This window comes from Papio anubis, chromosome 9, assembly GCF_008728515.1.
Source record: "Papio anubis isolate 15944 chromosome 9, Panubis1.0, whole genome shotgun sequence".
Taxonomy (NCBI): Eukaryota; Metazoa; Chordata; class Mammalia; order Primates; family Cercopithecidae; genus Papio; species Papio anubis.
In genome coordinates, this window is record NC_044984.1 from 104,222,416 (window position 1) to 104,241,802 (window position 19,387).

Below are 19,387 nucleotides of genomic sequence, written 5' to 3' on the forward strand. Positions count from 1 at the left end.
TTGCTGCGGGTTTTGAACAAACTGCCTGGCTTACAGGGATGAGGGAGAGCACCTGACAATGGGTGGTGATGTGCGTGGAGCTCCTACCCTGAACATGGCTTCATGAGATGTCCCGTGGCGGGTCAATGCTTTATCTCATTCCATGGGGCCTTCAAGATGACAAGAAAATATCAAGAGATAGGAGCTTGAGATAACAACATTAAATAACAAAACATTTAGCAGGGTAAAACACTGAGAAGAAATGGATCAATTCATTGTTTCCTCCCAAGAGAGACTGTGACACTAGTTTTAAAAAGTGGCAAAGTTCTTTCTCTACATACATGCTTGGAGATACCCCAAGCTTAGAGATTCTGAGTAGGCCAGGAAATTCACTTATTGCACGATGCTTGGTAGGGAACAAATGATGTTGATTTTTTGTTTTTTAAACCGAACTCTCTCAAGAAAATGTTTTATGAAAAATTTCATTTATAGTTTTAGCCATAGGCAGGGAGTTTTAAGGGATGGAAAAGTTTTCACAAACTTTAGACAATGAAACTATTCTTTTGGATGTATGTGATCAACTCGACAGTTATTGACAACACAACTGAACATCAGAAACTAAACCAGCAAACAGGCACAAAATAAGGCAAGTGGGTTAAATAGTTGAAAATTGGTTAGAAAACATGCAAAAATAATACTGAGTTTTCTTTTAAAAAGTTTTAAACCATCATTAAATGTTTCTTTTTGTAGAAATCTGAAGAGTTCTGTGTCTGAATTTGAAATTGGACTTTATAAAGCCTAGAAAACAGAGGCGGCGGCACCCTGCCCTTGTCAGTTGTTGTTCTCTTTGGTGGTGATGGTGACCAGCTGCTTGGCAGCCTTGGCGATGTCGTACGCACACTGGATGACCTGCTGAGTGACCAGCTGGACGTCTGTGGGTGAGCCGGGGTCCCCTGGGAGGGTCTTTTTGCACTCTGACTGCAATCGGTAGGCACTGGACGTCAGTAAACGAAGGGAAGTCCTCACCATGTCAGACTTGGGTTTCTAAAAGGAAAAAGACAACCGTTTACCCTGAACTGCAGGGCAGACATCCAAAACCAGGGGACAAACATTCTTCTAAAGCAAACCAAGCTGCTCCCGGAGTGAAAGGCCGTTTGGTCCTGCCCTTTCTCAATGGGGTGCTTTACACACTCCAAGCATCACAGCCCACAGCGTAAGAGATGCTGAAATATTCTGATTCAAAGGTCAAAGTGCCTGCAGGGTAATTTTAGTAATATGTGGTATTTTGAGGTAGTTTTTGAAAAATATTAATCCATGTGGGTAAAATATTCCAGAAAATCCTATAAATTAAAAAATTTTAAAATTTGCCTTTTAGCACATGACTTGTAGATCCTTGTCTTATTAAATCAGCATTCATGCAGAACAAAAATATTTCAAAGCTCTATACGACTGCATATTTTAAAACTGCATATGCTACAAAAAAGCTAATATAATATACAGGTCATAAAGAATTTCTTGCTGTTCATTTAAAAGGATTTAAACCAAGTGAGTAGCAAGTGACTTACTTTGGGGAATAATGCTGCCATTTCTGTAACAGCTACGTGTATCCTCTCTGAGCAGGGAATATAACTGCAAGAATATTGAAGAAGTTACTCAATGACAGTAAAAATGATTCGGAGGCAAAGAGTACTCAAGTGCTAGGACAGATTGTGTTTATATTCCCTTCATGAAGGGGCTGGTGCTGCAGCCAGCCAGCTGTGCATCCCACACCACCAGAGGGCACATGGTTATAAAGCAGGACTCCCATTGCTTCCTGAAAGTTCAATCTGCTGAAAAGTCTCCAGGTATGAAATATGGCAACATATACTCCTGATCAGGTAAGGCCATACAACAGTACAGAAGCATAATTCACCCCTCCTCATGTCCACTTCTCATGTGTTTCATCGTCCTGATTTCTAGAAAGAGAAAGGATTTCCATGCAAAAGGCCACAGAAGTGAAAAATAAAGGACTGAAAAAATTCCTTAAAATTAGAACTGGAGCCTCTCAATAGCCGGAACTTCAGGTATGCGCCGCCATGCCTGACTGATTTTAAAATTTTTTTTTGTAGAGGAGTCCCACTATGTTGCCCAGCCTTGTCTTGAAGTGATTCTCTTGCCTCAGCCTCCAGAGTGCTGGGGTTACAGGTGTAAGCCACAGTGTCCGGCCCTTTCCCCATTTTTTAAACCATGAAGTTGGCTTCTGAATAGATTGTCATAAGCAACTTATGTACTTCACCTTTGTAATAAATCTAGTTTCAAAACTATCATAATTAAAACTGTTGGTTGGGCATAGTGGCTCACGCCTGTAATCCCAGTATTTTGGGAGGCCGAGGTGGGCAGATCACCTGAGGTCAGGAGTTTGAGACCAGCCTGAACAACATGGTGAAACCCCATCTCTACTAAAAATACAAAAAAATTAGCTGGGCGTGGTGGCACATGCCTGTAATTCCACAGTAGGAGGCTGAAGCAGGAGAATCACTTGAACACGGGAGGCAGAGGTTGCAGTGAGCCAAGATCATGTCATTGCACTCCAGCCTAGGGGACAAGAGCGAGACTCCATCTCAAAAAAAAAAAAAAAAGACTGCCTACATTTTAAATTAAACCATTACATTTCAAGAAAATGTTTATATTATCCAAAAATGCCTTCATGGGAAATCTTGACTTTTACCTTTGTGAACAATTACAATCATAAACCATGTAATAACAAAAGTTCCAACGTATAAGGAGTTAACTTGTAAATATGAAGGGGCAACAACCTATCTGGTCACACAGATTTCAGAAAGAGAAAAAAGCAATGTCCACAGCTGTCACGTGTATCATGCATACTAATAAACTGTGTGTTAATATCACAGTGACTGAGAACTACACTGAAGAGTTTTGTTTTTTTTTTCTTTTTTGATACAGAGTCGCGCTCTGTCACTCAGGCTGGAGTGCAGTGGTGCAATCTCGGCTCACTGCAACCTCCGTCTCCCGGATTCAAGCAATTCTCCTGCCTCAGCCTCCTGAGTAGCTGGGATTACAGGCTTGCGCCACCATGCCCGGCTAATTTTTGTATTTTTAGTAGAGATGGGGTTTCACCATGTTGGTCAGGCTGGTCTCCAACTCCTGACCTTATGACCCACCCGCCTCAGCCTCCCAAAGTGTTGGGATTATAGGTGTGAGCCACCGTGCCTGGCCAGTGAAGAGTTTTATATTCTGTTGGTTATGGTTTCATTTTTGAGAAATACGATTCACCCTTTCCTCCTGCTACAGAGATGGAATCTTTCCTAAGGCCATCTCTCAAAAGCTCACTCATTATGAACTATTTGGGGAAGTCCTCGACAAGACAGAAAAGCAAGCACACCCAGATTAATGAGGAAGCCCTTCTCCTCCTCCTCTAACAGGAGTCCACGTTCACAACTTCATTCACATTGGTATCTTTCCTCAAAAAGGTTTTCGTGCATAGTATGTCATAATCCCTGAATCGTATGTATGTCTGTGTGAGGGCAGGAGTGAGGCTGGAGGCCCAGGAGACCAGACTTCAGGAATGTCAGGGGCTGGGGCTGCTTACATGGATCAAGAAGAGAAAACGAGAAAAAGGCATGGGTTTAATTTGTACAATTCAAGATTATAAATAAAAGCATCTCGGGTATCTAAGTATCCACAAATTTTAGTATAGCATTGAACAATTTATGAAATATAAATTCTCTAGACCAATTATGGTTTTAAACCAAAAGAATGAGCTAATGATTAAAATCTCTGCATCATTCTCTCATGGTCTTAAAAAAAAAGGAAATCAGATCATGGTATGTGTTGTTGAATGGATTTGTACACTTTAAACAAAGAAAGGGGAAAAAAAAAAGGAACCTCCCAAATTGTACCAAGCACCATATTGCATCTTTGAAGCCAGAAATGGCCTCAGGGCAGATATTTATATTTTTGACAACGACAGCAACATAAGGCAAGCACGTTTTAGTTTGAAATACAAGCACAGCACTTCTGAACTAGAGGAAATGAAAAGCGAAGCACATCGACAAACGGAGTCACAGTGCTTAGGAAGGAAGTGTTATTGAATCATCATTACATTAAACGCTGTCAAAAACTTTGGCCAAGCATGGTGGCTCAAGCCTGTAATCTCAGCACTTTGAGAGGCTGAGGTGGGCAGATCACTTGAGATCAGGAGTTCGAGACCAGCCTGGCCAACATAGTGAAACTGTCTGTACTTAAAATACAAAAAAATTAGCCAGGCATGGTGGTGGGCGCCTGTAATCCCAGCTACTCGGGAGGCTGAGGCAGGAGAATCACTTGAGCCAAGGAGGCAGAGGTTGCAGTGAGTGAGATCATGCCACTGCACTCCAGCCTGGGTGACAGAGTAAGGCTCTGTCTCAAAAAAAAAAAAAAAAAAAGGCCTTTGGAAAGCCATGGGACGCTGCTTTCTGTAATCAATTATGTCCAAAAGGTGTGGTATGAAGAGGATGCCTGGGAAAGGAGGAAGAAGCCAAATCATTAGACAGTTGTTATCAAAGGAGGCTAAAAAGTTATGCGGGTTTCTATTTTTCTCTGAGGAGCTTCCAGCAGTCCCTCCAAAAGACTAACTCTTATCTTTCAATAAACATGGCTTATTCCCCTCTTTCCTAGTGGGAAGTAAGGACACTGGGAGATGTGTGAGCCATATAAAAAAGCAGAAAGGGGAGGCTGACCCAGTAGTGCCAGGACTACAAAAGGGAATACAAAGGCCCAGATGCATGTCTGTGTGGAAGAAGAAAACAGAGAGAAGAGTAAACAGCACAGCATCCCTTAAACACTTTTTCCTCGTGCAAGGCATGAAGAAAGTTCTTCACTGAAGTCCTAAACTTTGCTGACCTAATGAAAAGAATGAGATTGTTCTTGGGTTTGACTGAATTCTGCTGGTTTAGCTAATGTTTTATGAGTGTCTACATCCTGCCAACCATGGGAAGCTAGGATGTTACCCCAAGCAGTTTGCAACTCACTGGAAGTTCTTAGAGAATTCACTCTCAAAGAACAAAAGGCTAAGTTGGAGCAAGAGCCATTCCCTTCCTCCGGGTAAGAATTAACCACAGGACGTGCTTCTGGTCAGAGTAAGCAGCCTCCTCTCTCATGCGCAGGGATGGATTTGGGTGATGATGAGATCAACTTTATTTACTTTGAGACAGAGTTTCGCTCGTGTTGCCCAGGCTGGAGTGCAGTGGCATGATCTTGGTTCACTGCAACCTCTGCCTCCAGGGTTCAAGAAATTATCCTGCCTCAGCTTCCAGAACAGATGGGACTACAGGCACATGCTGCCCACGCTTGGCTAATTTTTGTGTTTTTCGTAGACATAGGGTTTCACCATATTGGTCAGACTGGTCTCAAATTCCTGACCTCAGGTGATCCACCTGCTTCGGCCTCCCAAAGTGCTGGGATTACAGGCGTGAGCCAGTGTGCCCAGCCCAGGATACCTTTTGTGTCAGCAGTCTTGTCCCTAGCCAGGCCAGGGTATAGCTGTGGCCAGAAGCAAGGTGTAAGGTAGCCCCTTTCCCCCTCTACCTAGAATTAGCACTGTCGCCACCCTAACTATGCCACAATCCTATTTCTAGAAGCACTTATTTTCGGAGCTTCATAACAAGATGAAAAAAAAGAAAATACCACGTAAATCAAACAAAACAAACCAAACCAAAATTGACATTGTTCTTAAGCCTGTTAATGTAGACTTAGGTTTCCAATGACCTTGAAGTCAGCATGTAAGGAACAGCTGCCATTGGGAATAGCTGCCATTGGGAATGTGGGCATCATCCCTTTCTGGGCGCATAACACAAGCTCTGCCAAAGCAGGGTCTTCAGTCCTGCTTACCTGTCATGTTTATTTTCTTGGGCTGCTCTTAAGAGCTCCTGTATGTTTTTGGTGATCTGTTCAGTCTTCCTGATGACATCTTCGGTACTAGGGAGAGTGGGGCTTGGGGCCACGTGGGGTTCTGCTGTGTCTGGTACCAAGCCATCACCTGGCCACACCATACTTCTTTGCCGTCCCTTTCGGCTTGACCTGTGAACATTAAAGATGCAGTTAAATACAGCAGGTGCTTATTAGCTGCTCCTCTGCTTCTAGGAGCCACTTTGTATGCACGAGCTAAATGCATGAGCAGGCTGGTCTCGTCATTTCCTTTATCCTGTCTAGCAGGAGACTCACGGTAAGGCTCTAAAATGGGCTATTTCACTCTACCATAGGGCTGGAAGTGTTTGCTCTCATGGGAAGGGTGAAGGAGGGGAAAAGGGAGGGAAATACCTGGGGCGGGGAGAGTGTGTGGTTATAAAGCCATTCTCAGGTGAGCCAATTCCTTGGGTACAAATGCGGAATGTAACCTAGTGTTGTCTTCGTGATGAAGTGGGGTAATGACTTTAAACACACTATAGACAGCTAAAGACACATAACATGCTGGTACAAAGAAAAAGACCTTTCAGCAATAATGTGAGATGACAAGACATGTAAACTATGAGCATATATTTGAATATTTTAAGACTTTATGAGTCTGAAAATAGAGAAAAGGGGTGTGTGTGGTGAACTGCTTCTGCTGGCCCTGGGGGCCCCTCCCCTGCCATGCTCATCCTGTGGATGTACCCCATGCCATCTGGCTCCATGTCGTTGGGAGTGTTGTCGTAGTCACTCTCAGGTGTGCTGTTCTGCTTCTCCAGCCTGGATGCCTACAAGAAAGAAAAGGGACCCTCATAAGTTGGTAACATGAGACCCTTCTCAGGAGTCTTCCCTAGGAACTGTTACCTATTAGGCTATTGGCCTTCACATCCCAAATCTCATTTGGGACAGGGGCCAACTCTCTAGTGAAAATTCAGTAAAAGATGAACATTGGATCCAGAAATGGCCTCTTTCCTTCTTTGCATTTTCTTCTTAGCTCAGTGGCTACTCCATAATCACATCCTTGGTACAAACTAACAGACATGCAAGGCAACACACCCTCATTTAGTTCTCAAATTTATAACATAATGAGATGTAGTTAAAATACAGGCAGGGTGTGGTGGCTCACGCCTGTAATCCCTGTATTTTGGGAGGCTGAGGCAGGATGATTGCTTGAGGCTAGGAGTTTGAGACCAGCCTGGGCAACATTAAAAAAAACAAAACAAAACAAAACATTAAAAAAACCCAGCCAGGCATGGTAGCATACACCTGTAGTCCCAGCTCCTCAGGAGGCTGAGGGAGGATTGCTTGAGCCCAGGAGTTCAAGATTGTATTGAACCATGATCGCATCACTGTACTCCAGCCTGGGCAACAGAGTAAGACCCTGTCTCAGAAACAAACAAAAAAAATCCCGGCATTTATATGACCACAGACCTTCAGCATTGGAAGTCACCTTCAGATTATCTGATTGAACCCCATATGAGAAAATGAAGGGCCAAAAAAGCTGCGTGGCCCACCAAAGGCCACAAAGTCTGCAGAAAAACAGGACCAAGCACCAGGTCTCCTGCCTCCTGCTACCTCCAATATTTCATGCCTGGGCTCAAATCTACCCCTTAAAATGTAAAGATTCGGTACAACTGTGGCAATCAAAAATGGGATATAGATTCAAAAGAGGAATCCTAAAAATGTTTTGAACAAATGCCAGCACTGCTAAACACAGGATCTTCTAGGGTGACGAAATTCGAAGGGGACTTTATTCCTTCGAAGGGAACTATGTTCTGAGTATTTCATGAACGTTATTTTCCCTCAGTATTTATTTCACCCATAATGCTTGAGAATTTCTTTGGAACAGAAATCAGTGGAGGCTAATTTAAAACCTAAACCAATTACCTTATAAAATACAAATGTGAGCTATTTCTAGCTTTACTCCTTGAATTTCATCCAAGTTAATCAAAACATGTGACTAAGAGAGTTTTATTGATGCTGCAATAAAATGTGGCTAAGGACACAGATGTAAACTAAGAGCTTTGTTTAAACACATGGAAACCCTATAGCTTTATTCAAAAGAATGGCTACTTTTGAGTAAGTTGGTTTAAGAAGGTCTACATGGCCAGGTGCGGTGGCTCGCACCTGTAATCCCAGCACGTTGGGAGGCCGAGGTGGGCAGATCACTTGAGGCCAGGAGTTTGAGGTTAGCCTGGGCAACATGGTGAAATGTCATCTCTACTAAAACTACAAAAATTAGCCAAGTGTGGTAGTGCACACCTGCAGTTCAGCTACTTGGGAGGCTGAAGTGAGAGGATCTCTTGAGCCTAGGAGGCAGAGGTTGCAGTGAGATGAGATCACACTACTGTACTCCAGTCTGGGTGACAGAGCTAGACCCTAACTCAAAAAAAATAAAAAAATAAAAAAATAAAAAAACCAAAAACCCCCCCACAAAACTACGTAAAGCCTGATTGTTGCTCCTCACTGATAACACCTGGTGGGTACAGGCAAGGCAGCTGGACCCATGTGGAGGAGTCCCCCTTATTCACACCACACTTTGTTTGCTATCCCCATAGACTCTCCTTCTGCTCCCAGGAAACATGTTCTCTTCTCTGTCGGCTGAGTTCTTCCATCCACACCTCCACACATGCTCTGTTTAGTTCCCAGCCACTCAAATACAAGACACTTGCTGTGGGCTCCTAAAATTCACTATGAACTCGTACATCCTGCAGCCACTCAAATCCATTCGGCAAATGATTAAATGTTGGCTTGGAGCCATATGGGGAGTTTGTAAAGCTAATTTCTGTAGAATCTATAACTTTGGTGATTCCTTTGTTTATATCTCCATACCAATAAGTAGTTCTGCTTCTCTTGCTGCCTTGTTTTGATCTGGCTTTATGAATAGTCAATGAGTTTGGCTCCTAGAAGTCTATAGCAGGAAGATCATGGGCAAGCACTGTGGTCTTCCAGAGATGAGCTTAGAAAACCAAAAAGAAAGAAAAAAACCCAAAACCCTTCTTATCTTGTCACAGGGAATGCCTAACTTTTCTTTTCTTTTTCTTTTCTTTTTTTTTGAGGTGGAGTTTCACTCTTGTTGCCTAGGCTGGAGTGCAATGGCGTAATCTCGGCTCACTGCAACCTCTGCCTCCCAGGTTCAAGCAATTCTCCTGCCTCAGCCCCCCCAGTAGCCGGAATTACAGGCATGCGCCACCACATCCAGCTAATTTTGTATTTTTATTAGAGACGGGGTTTCACCATGTTGGTCAGGCTGGTCTCAAACTCCTGACCTCGGTGATCTTCCCGCCTCAGCTCCAAAAGTGCTGGGATTATAGGTGTGAGCCACCGCACCCTGCCAACTTTTTTTTCTTTTCTTTTCTTTTTGAGACAGGGTCTCAACTCTGTCGCCTAGGCTAAGTGCAGTGGTACAACCTCAGCTCGCTGCAGCCTTGACCTCCCAGGCTCAAGCGATTCTCCCACCTCAGCTTCCTGAGCAGCTGGGACCACGGGCATGTGCCACCACGCTCAGCTAATTTTGTACTTTTTTGTAGAGACAAGGTCTTACTATGTTGCCCAGCCTAGCCTCATAATCCTGAGCTCAAGTGATCCTCCAAGTTTGGCCTCCCAAAGTGCTGGGATTATAGATGTGAGCCACCACACCTGGCCCCAACTAAATTTTAAGTTTTATTTTGGTTTTTATATATACACCCACACAGAGGTATGTGTGTGTATACATATACACATATATCAACAGATAAAAACTTGCATTTACGTAATTATACTGAAAAATGTGCCCAGAGCTGCTCCAGTGGAAAACAAACTAGAAACAGAATTAAACCCAGAAAATTCTACATATTTATAATGAATCTTTTTTATTTATCTGGAGACAGAGTCTCGTTCTGTTGCCCAGGTTAGAGTGCAGTGGCACGATCCTGGCTCACTGTAACTTCTGCCTCCCAGGTTCAAGCGATTCTCCTGCCTCAGCCTCCCAAGTAGTTGGGAGTATAGGCGCCCACCGCCATGCCTGGCTAATTTTTGGTATTTTAGTAGAGACGGGGTTTCAATGTGTTGCCCAGGATGGTCTTGAACTACTGAGCTCAGGGAATCTACCTGCCTCGGCCTCCCAAAGTGCTAGGATTACAGGCATGAGCCACCACGCCTGGCCTTTATAATGAATCTTTTTGCCTTCCCCGATGAAATGTGATAATCGGAAATCAAATGCATTACCCTCAATGATCAAAAGTACCAAGTTGCATTTAAACATTTTAGAAGAGCAGTGACTCATATACCTAATAAATGCATTTGGTAAATGTTTCTCAAGTATGGAAAACAACATATAGCAGCAACCACCCAGGAAATCAGTTACTTACACGTTAGTTAAGTCCTTCATCGTTGTCAACAAAAGCATATGTACAGAATTTCAGTGTAGCCAGCATTTAATGTATCAAAATTATTATAAACATGCAGAGCCAAAAGCTATTGGTTAAGAGTGCTGCTCTCTGAAAGCTGTTAATAGGAAGGTTACCTTATAGCTGGTGCTGGTTCAATTTATTTAATAGGTTTGCAGTTTTCTCTGAATAAAGACACGCCATAAAAATCTAAACTCATGATGAAGCTGTCAGGAACAATCAGGGTGATCAGTTTAAATGATTTTTGTACAAAACTCTATCTCAGCAAGCAGTCCTTGCAATGATTTTGGAGGCTACCATACAAATTAAAAAACAAAATTTCACAGTAGACAAAAGTGGTTTGACTTACAAAATTTCTAATGAGGTATTTAATCACTAACTGTCTTTTAGTTGTATCTGGGCTATTTTAATGAAAACATTACAGTTCAATTTCAGAACTGCTCAGGAGACCTTTTTTTTTTTTTTTTTTTTTTTTGAGACAGTCTCACTCTGTCGTCCAGGCTGGAGTGCAGTGGTACAATCTCGGCTTATTGCAACCTCCGCTTCCCAGGTTCAAGGGATTCTTGATTCTCGTGCCTCAGTCTTCCGAGTATCTGGGATTACAGGCATGTGCCAATCCCCTACTAATTTTTGTATTTTTTAGTAGATACGGGTTTTGCCATGTTGGCCAGGCTGGTCTCAAACTCCTGGGCTCAAGTGATCCACCCACCTTGGCCTCCCAAAGTGCTGGGATTACAGCCACTGCACCCAGCTGAGACTTTAAATCCAATTTATCAAGAATTCTTTTTTTTTTTTTTAGTACAATAATTGCTTTTTTTTTTTGAGACAGGGTCTCACTGTGTTGTCCAGGCTGGAATGCAATCGCAAAATCATGGCTCACTGCAGCCTCGATCTCTCATGGTGGGCTCAAGCGATCCTCCCATCTCAGCCTCCCAAGTACCTGAGACTACAGGTGTGCATCAACACACCTGGATAATTTTTTATATTTTTTGTAGAGATAGAATTTCACCATGTTGCTGAGGCTGGTCTTGAACTCCTGGGCTCAAGCAATCCACCCGCCTAGGCCTCCCAAAGTGTGTGAGTCACTGCACTCGGTGAGAATTCTTAATAGACTACTGTGAAAGTGAAGTAAAGAATTCCAAAAGGGTCAGGGCATGGTGGCGCTGCCTGTAGGCCCAGCTACTCAGAAGCCTGAAGTGGGAGGACTGCTTGAGCCCAGGAGTTTGAGGCTGCAGTATGCTATGACCACGCCTGTAAATAGCTACTGTACTACAGACTAGGCAACATAATGAGGCTCTGTCTCTTAAAAAAAAAAAAACCAATCCTGAAAGGGCCTTGATAATCCATATGCCACTGGAACTAGGAAAGAAAGGCTCTCCATCATTCCTAGGTGTGGAGGGAATGGCAAAGGCCCAGTGCAAACCCCACCTTGCCTGTAAAGGTGGTTCCTTACCCACGGCCACCTTCCTCCTCTTACCTTACATTACCCTTCCATTCAAAAAGAGATGGAGCCAGAACTGGGACATGGATTTTCAAAGCTTGTGCTCTTTCCACGGCTTTCCCAGGTTGCAGTCATGTACCACTCTTTGTGCATGAAAGTATTTTTTAATAGACAGTGCCTTCGGGAGCAGGGGCTGTGCCACCTAAGTCCTTAGTACCCTTTCATTGACTTACCAAAACGCTGTGTATGGAGGAGTTGCTTGATACTTACTGCCTGACTACTCTAAAAGGGGCTTAACTGAATCATGCACTGCTATTGAGACCATAAATTATACACCAGTAGGTGGGGTTTAACCAACCTGTACAAGTGAACAGCTTTAGGCTAACAGCTGCTTGCACAGATCCAATGCCACAAGGTGTTACAATTCTGATTCAAGATGCAGGGACTTGTAAATCTTGGTTTGTCAAGTGTAGTGCTGACATAAAATGTGTCACAGGTTTTAAAAAAAAAAAAGGCATGACATTTTAGTACTTCAGCGAGTCCACATACAGCAGTTTCAATATGACAACTGTAGCCCTGAACAAATTGAACAGATTTGGCCTATTATAATATCTAACCAGCAGCCAGCTAGTTTTCTGGTTGTTTAAAAAGACAGTATGCTCAGAATAAATGCTGTAGGGTGATTTGCAAACTCTGTTAAATATGACGTGAATATGAGCAGTGTGGGGTTAGAGAAAGGTAGGCGCCCTCGATGGGTGAGCGTGCATGTGCGCAAGTGTGCGCCTGATGCACTGTGAGAAACCAGGAGGAAGCGCTGCCTCATGCAGGACGGAAGGGCAGTTAGCGAGGGACAGGAGGGCCAGAGCCCAAGCACAAAGAGCCCAGGAGCACGGCCCCTCCTCCAGAGAGCAGACCATTCAGAATGTACTTAACCCTTCGGGCGCTTTCGTCCCTCGACCAGGAAAGTGTGGAGGGGAAGGAAGGCAGAGATGAAGAGGAGGTCACAAACGCACTCCTCCCGATCTGGAATGGGAAAGAGAAACACACTCGGGAAAATACAAAATAGACCAAAAACCTACCACCTCGCCAGCTTCAGTAAAAGAATCCTGGAACACCACATACTATGTGACGTGAGTGGTGCAATCTCAGTGGCCACCAGTGACAGGACCCCAGAGATGTTTAAACCCTTGGTGAAACACCTCCTGGAAATTACTCTGAATTTAATAAGGCTGCTTTTCCATAAGGGGAATACCTAACATAATTTGTCAAACTTGTCAATAATTTGTTAATGGATACTATGAAATGCGTATTTGTTTTTCAGTCAGGACTGATGTGAGATGAGAAACTATACAAATGATTCTAAGTTGCTATACACTATCAATCTAATTTTTAGTACAGTTATAGTCCTTCTTGATATGATATCTTTATATTCTAATTTTTTTCTAAAATAAGAAAGTACACTGAAAAATAACAAAGGCTGATTTTCCTAAATTTTGTCTTCAGCTATACAAAAATAAGATTCTTAACTTAGGGTGGGCGTGGTAGCTCACACCTGTAATCCTAGCACTTTGGGAGGCTGAGGTGGGCGGATTGCCTGAGCTCAGGAGTTTGAGACCAGCCTGGGCAACATGATGAAGCCCCATTACTACTAAAACACAAAAAAATTAGCCAGGCGCGGGAGCATGTGCCTGTAGTCCCAGCTACTCAGGAGGCTGAGGCAGGAGAACTGCTTGAACCCAGGAGGCAAAGGTTGCAGTGAGCTGAGATTACACCACTGCACTCCAGCCTGGGTGACAGAGCGAGACTCCGTCTCAAAAAAAAAAAAAAGATTCTTAACTTAGTTCAATGGCATTCCCATTACATCAAATTTATCAAATCAACTGCCTTAGAATGTTAAACCCAAATATCTTAAAAATAATTTGAGATGATAGACTCCCAATTATAGTAAAACAATATTGTAATTTTAACACACTGAAAATTGACAAAATTAAACTAGGGTTTAATTTACAAAACCATGTCCTTGCTATGCATCTACCTTGAGAATTTTTTTGGAAACTCCCGTAAAATTTGACTGAAGAAATAATAAACTTTGACACTCAAAAAGACAAATACTACTCTCCAAAAAAGCATACGTGAAAAAGTTTAAATGTCTGTAACATCTTGGCAAAACACATATTTTTATAATAAAGTAATCCAGGATAAATATATTTGAAAATCTCACAACACAGTATGTATCCCAATGCAAAATAAGATTGTAAGAAACCTGCTGCAGAACACAATCTCTGGAATTCAGCGCTTCTAAGACTGATGAAGAGTATTACATTTCCTTTTCTGAGATGACAAAGCCACACTTCCCCCACCACGGGGGAGGAGCAGGATGCAGAAGCGAACCTAGCAGGCACACTGAGCACACATGGAGAGGCTGCGGAGGCCTGAAGCCTTCCAGACTTGCCTGGGTACCTGGGCCACAGACTCAAGGCCACCTGCTTGAGGAGGAGCTGAAAAGCCATCTTGGATTCTAAGGGCTCCAGTCCTTAAAGGGGCACATCCCTGTCTAGCTCCAAGAAGGCGACACTTCCTTCTGAGAGTGACCTTTATGATCTGCTTTTGTTTTTGGAAGTGGGGAAGGAAGGAAGCTTTACCAAAAAAAGTTCCAACACTGGCTGGTTGAGAAATAACCACGGATGTGGGGGAGAAAAAAAGTAGCAGTTCGGGCAAGAGCCAGAATCCCCAACTTGGTTAGGAAACCATCAGCCCATGGCCCTGTGTGCTTGTGGGAACATCGCAAGCATCTGTGGACATGTTAATACAGCAAACACAATGGTAACTCTCTTAGCCCAATTTGGCAAAGCAGAGGTATGGGGACCTGCAGGTTCAGAAGAGGGAACAGAGTAGTCAGGCTGCACAGAGTGAACAGCGGAAGCGCCGGTGGTGTTACTTACGTGTGCGGGGAAGGGCTGGAGTCTCGTCCTGCTCTCTTCAGGGCGGCTCGCTTCTCCCATTGGGAGATACGGTTTCTGACCTGATCCGGTCTCGTACATGGACATGGGCCTACTGCCCCGGGCAGACGGACGTCTCTTTAAGGAAGAGTGGTTGGAAGTGTCTGTGTACTCAGAACCAGTTTGCACCTGATATACATTGGTTGTGGCCTGTTTCCTGAGGTTCGAATTTTCACTCTGGAGTGTTTGAAGCTGAAAGAAATGTTTGGCAGTGGGACTGTGTTTTTTTATAGCAAGCAGAAAAAGCAAACACCAAGTAAATGAATACAACTACCAGCTTTAAACAATAAGGGCAGTAACAGCTAGCGGGGCTGAAAGTAAAAAGCCAATACAAACAAAGACCCTTTCTTCTGGATGGGGTGAAACACAATCAACTCCCTTCATCATGTAAGCAAATTAAATAGCTTCATTTCTGAATGCGGAAAAGTTGTGGTTTGGACTTCCTCAAAACAAAATGTCTAACCGCTTAAAAATTTGTCATGGTGGGCTGGGAAATGTTTGCAGGCAAGCTGTATACTGGATTATTCTAAGGTTGTTTCAAGCAAGAGCTCGAGATCATTAAAACATCATTTAGGTAACTTGCTTTTCAAATGAGCCCCGAGCAATTTGCAAAGGCCAAAAATGACAGCAGACACCATGGAAGCAGCACAAAGATGATGAGGGTTGCTTTGCAAAGCAAGAAAGACAGAAGTTCAGCTTATGAAAAATCAGATCAGCTATTGCTTTCCAAAAAGCCAACAAGAAAAATTATGATCAACAAGTTTTTATTACATCATACTCTTGATATTCCAAACAATTCAGCACTTTGTAAAAAAAAAAAAAAAAAAAAAAGAGAAAACTGGATCATGGTAAGTTTGCTATATTAACATATCACAAAGAAAACTGGAAACCTATTATCTATGGAATCGACATCTTCGCATGGATGCTCCACGCAGCACGCTTGCTTCCGTCTGGTGAGTGATCATCTTTCAGCCAGGACTGGAATATTTGGCCTTTCTCTCCTTTGGCTTTGTCACCCAAAAAACACGACCTCAGTGGTGTCAGCTTTGAACATGCTAATCTGCCTGGCACCACCCCATTTTAGAGACTGTCACTTGGAGGCCCTGAACGCTCCTTCCATTCCTCACATGCAGGCTGCTCCATGGTGCTGGATGGATTAGAGTTAAGGGGTCAGCAGGGAATCGTGTTACTCTTTGGCATCTGGCATTTTAAACACCATTCACCACGTCCATTCTGCGCAGGGTCCTTCCCTTCTGGCGCGCCTTCATCTTCCATGGACATTTTATAAGCTGGGTGTGGTGTGAGTTCAGCTGTCTACTCTTTGACAGAGATTGTAAAATCTGACCAAATTCCCACCAGTGCCAAAGTTTAAGTCCACGAGCAACTGTTTGCACCAGAAGATCATTACTTTTTCAGTAGCAAACCCATTCAATGTTAGGAGTTGCTTTAAATTTTTATTTAGAAAGCACCAATCTGTGAAAAATACACCAATAGTAGTTGCTCCTCTTCATTAATTAGCATCTTTTCCAAGCAACTGTTAAATGTGAAAGATCAGATACAAATCATGCTACTTTGTCAACTTTATGTATATTAAAAACTTTACCTAACTTTGAAATAAAATCAATACATCTTTGCTAAATAAACAAATTCTATATACTTTATATTAATCATGCCAAACTGCTGCGAAAGTGTGACTTACTGCCTCTTCCCCAAAAAGACCACTCATTCTGTTTCCTTGAAGAGCAAGCCATTACAGAATGATAGACTGCTTTTATCCCACAAAGGCTGGCAGGGTATAGCTAATATCTGCAATTCCCTTTCCAGGGAAAGAACAGCTGCAAAGTGACAAAGCAGCCCTGAACATTTCTACATTCCAGGATACAGACAGGCATGAAGTGCCTGTTGAAACTACTCATTAGAGAACCCAGGGCCTAGAGTGAAATGGTCAAGGTTCAAGGACTGAGGCGTGTAACTGACACATGTCCCTCAATGGGGCACTGGTGCATCTAATCACGTGTTTGTCTGTGTAAAAAGCCTCTGTGGCAGTATTGTAGTTAAAGCCTTCACATCTGAAACTTTACCCTAACACTTTTCATGCTTGGATTTTGCCTAAATGTGTTCTCATGAGCACAAGTTCTTGGTTTCAATTTTTAAAAAATTTTAGTACTCTGTATTTAGAGAGATGTCCTCACATAAATTTTAACGATGTTTATCTTAATAAGAACCAGGCTACACTTTTTTATTTGGAAGGAGTATAAGGAAAATAAAAAGTTATAGACAATTCAATAGTTTCAGAAATCAGAAGCATTTCTTTTTTTTTTTTTTGAGATGGAGTCTCGCTCTGTCGCCCAGGCTGGAGTGCAGTGGCCAGATCTCAGCTCACTGCAAGCTCTGCCTCCCGGGTTCACACCATTCTCCTGCCTCAGCCTCCCAAGTAGCTGGGACTGCAGGCGCCCGCCACCTCGCCCGGCTAGTTATTTTTTTTTTTGTATTTTTTAGTAGAGACGGGGTTTCACCGTGTTAGCCAGGATGGTCTCGATCTCCTGACCTCGTGATTCACCCATCTCGGCTTCCCAAAGTGCTGGGATTACAGGCCTGAGCCACCGCGCCCGGCCCCAATCAAAAGCATTTCTAAGAATTGATGAGATAATCAATAAGCAACAGCAAATAATTTCACTTTGCATTTCTCAAAGAAGCTGAAGACATTTGCTTTCAGAGATAATGAGGCTCTCTCTCTGATTTCCAAAAATACTAAAAGAAGCATTATCAGATTTTAAAAGGTGATGTGCAACAGATTGATTTACAGTGGCAAAATCAGCATGTTTCAGAAATAGTCACCTGGTCAAAATTATTAGTCAATTAATGGGACAAAGTATAATCCATTAAATAAAATATATTCCAAAGAAGGCAGAGAAAGTACAGGTCCTGTATGTAATGACAAAGGGGCTCTTGGTCTGTCTCGTTTACAGCTGCACGGCAGCCCTAGACAGGACTGGGAGACACAGAACAAGTGTCTGTTTGTTTAAGGCTGGCTCATCTTGAGCATTCTTCATTCCCTGCTACTACAGGCATTAGAGCCATGTATTTCAAAAAGTCTCAAAAATGCTCTAGAACTCAAAATCAAAAGGATCCTAGACCAAATCCCAGGCAAAAGTGCACAGCAATTTCCTTCCCTAGTAAGTAGAGGAGCATGGGCCCCTTTTTAGTTCTTTGACCTTCCTTTAGGAAGCAGCACTGAAAAGAGTCCAGGTACACATGGAGTGTACCATGTCCTCAGGTCTTGAAAACGATTTGAAAACCTTACTTCTCAAATGACTGCCTAAATATATAGATCATATATTTCATTTTGTTTCTGGTTAAGTGTCCAAATCTCATTTTAGAACTGAACGATGGGAGTGATACCCACAAAGTCATGGGCAAAATTTGGAATTTTTCAAATGCCCTTACTTAGCCTTCTCACAAAGAGTTGCATACACAATCCCCCTCCTACTAAGGGTATTCCTTGCTACCATCAACCACACTCCTTTCCAGGATTAATATATTCAGACGGTTCTGATTCTCTCAAAAGGTAATGAATGAGAAAACGCTGAGCAAATGAGATTACTTCTTACCAGTGTGCAGCTCTTGCTATTACAAATGAAATGGTTTTTTCTTATTTTTTGAGAACCTACTCTGTGGCAGGCCCTCCCGTAGGCTCTGGGGATAATCCAAGTTAGTAGTAAACACTGGTAAGCAATAAGGTGGGGATGTGGGATAGGGCTGCCAGGGTGGGAGCAGGGTTTGAATGCTGAGGGCACTCACTGGCTCTGTCTCCATGGTATGATCATCCCTCCCTAGCAATGGGAAGAATCACATCCATGAAGCGCCATCCAGGTTTCCAGGAAGCACAGAATAGTGCAAGGGTTATTCTAAAGGGCACAAATGCTTAAATAGGATGTTAGGTTTCTCCTCCCTGGGGAACTTACTCTGGCTATATTTCATTTTAAATATCCAAGTACATCCTGCTTCAAAAAGACAACTTGGCCCAAAGATTTCTAAGGCTGTTACAATAACTGTTTTTCTTCCCTCGGACCACATCACAGTGCCTGAGATTCTTCCTTGTACTATGGGATTAAAGCATCAACCGTCCTGGCATTTATTAACATGTTACCTTTTTCTGCATAATTCTCAGCTCGTCACTCAAGTTGTTATTCACCTTCATTAGCTGCTGTATCTTGGCCTCAGAAGCCACTAGAGCGTTTTTGACCTCCATAAATTCCTGTACAGTGACTGGTCCATCTGATAAATCTGAATCTAGGCTCTAAAAATAAATTGGGGAAAACGTTCACAATCTGAGATGATGAGAACATTAAAGACTAACAGCTCAAGAATTTCAAATTCTGACCAAGCCAGCTGAATTGCAAAGTTAGTCAAACCAAATTAAGGCCTCTGAGAGTAATGTAAAACTAAAACATAAAAAAGTAGGGTCACTATCCTATTTAAAAAATTTGAAAGTCAGTATTTTCCAATAGAACAGGCAGTGGGGCTACACATCTATGCTGACAATGACTGTCTAAGGAGGTCTGTCTTGTCTTGTAAGCCTTTCTCTCGTTCACTCATGTTTTGCTTTTATTCATTCTTTCATTAATTCCTTCATTCCAACATTTTCATTGAAC

General features: G+C 42.8%; 1 protein-coding gene across 23 annotated transcripts in view; it reads right to left on the minus strand.

Moving 5' to 3' along the window:
* Window positions 1–445: 445 nt before the first annotated feature.
* Window positions 446–19,387, minus strand: part of GIT2 (GIT ArfGAP 2) — a 64,048-nt gene continuing 45,106 nt past the window's right edge. For 6 of the 23 annotated variants that reach the window (XM_009181690.4, XM_009181691.4, XM_009181683.3 and 3 more), the window contains 7 exons: window positions 18,883–19,032; window positions 14,676–14,924; window positions 12,667–12,756; window positions 6,610–6,692; window positions 5,848–6,036; window positions 1,545–1,608; window positions 446–1,023 (listed from right to left, as the gene is read on the minus strand). In XM_009181690.4, coding sequence (XP_009179954.1) covers window positions 811–1,023; window positions 1,545–1,608; window positions 5,848–6,036; window positions 6,610–6,692; window positions 12,667–12,756; window positions 14,676–14,924; window positions 18,883–19,032 — 1,038 coding nt within the window. In that variant the 3' untranslated portion in view covers window positions 446–810. Of the gene's footprint in view, window positions 1,024–1,544; window positions 1,609–5,847; window positions 6,037–6,609; window positions 6,693–12,666; window positions 12,757–14,675; window positions 14,925–15,479; window positions 16,267–18,882; window positions 19,033–19,387 lie in introns of those variants that run through there. The other 17 variants (XM_009181686.2, XM_009181685.3, XM_009181695.4 and 14 more) reach the window with 12 other exon arrangements.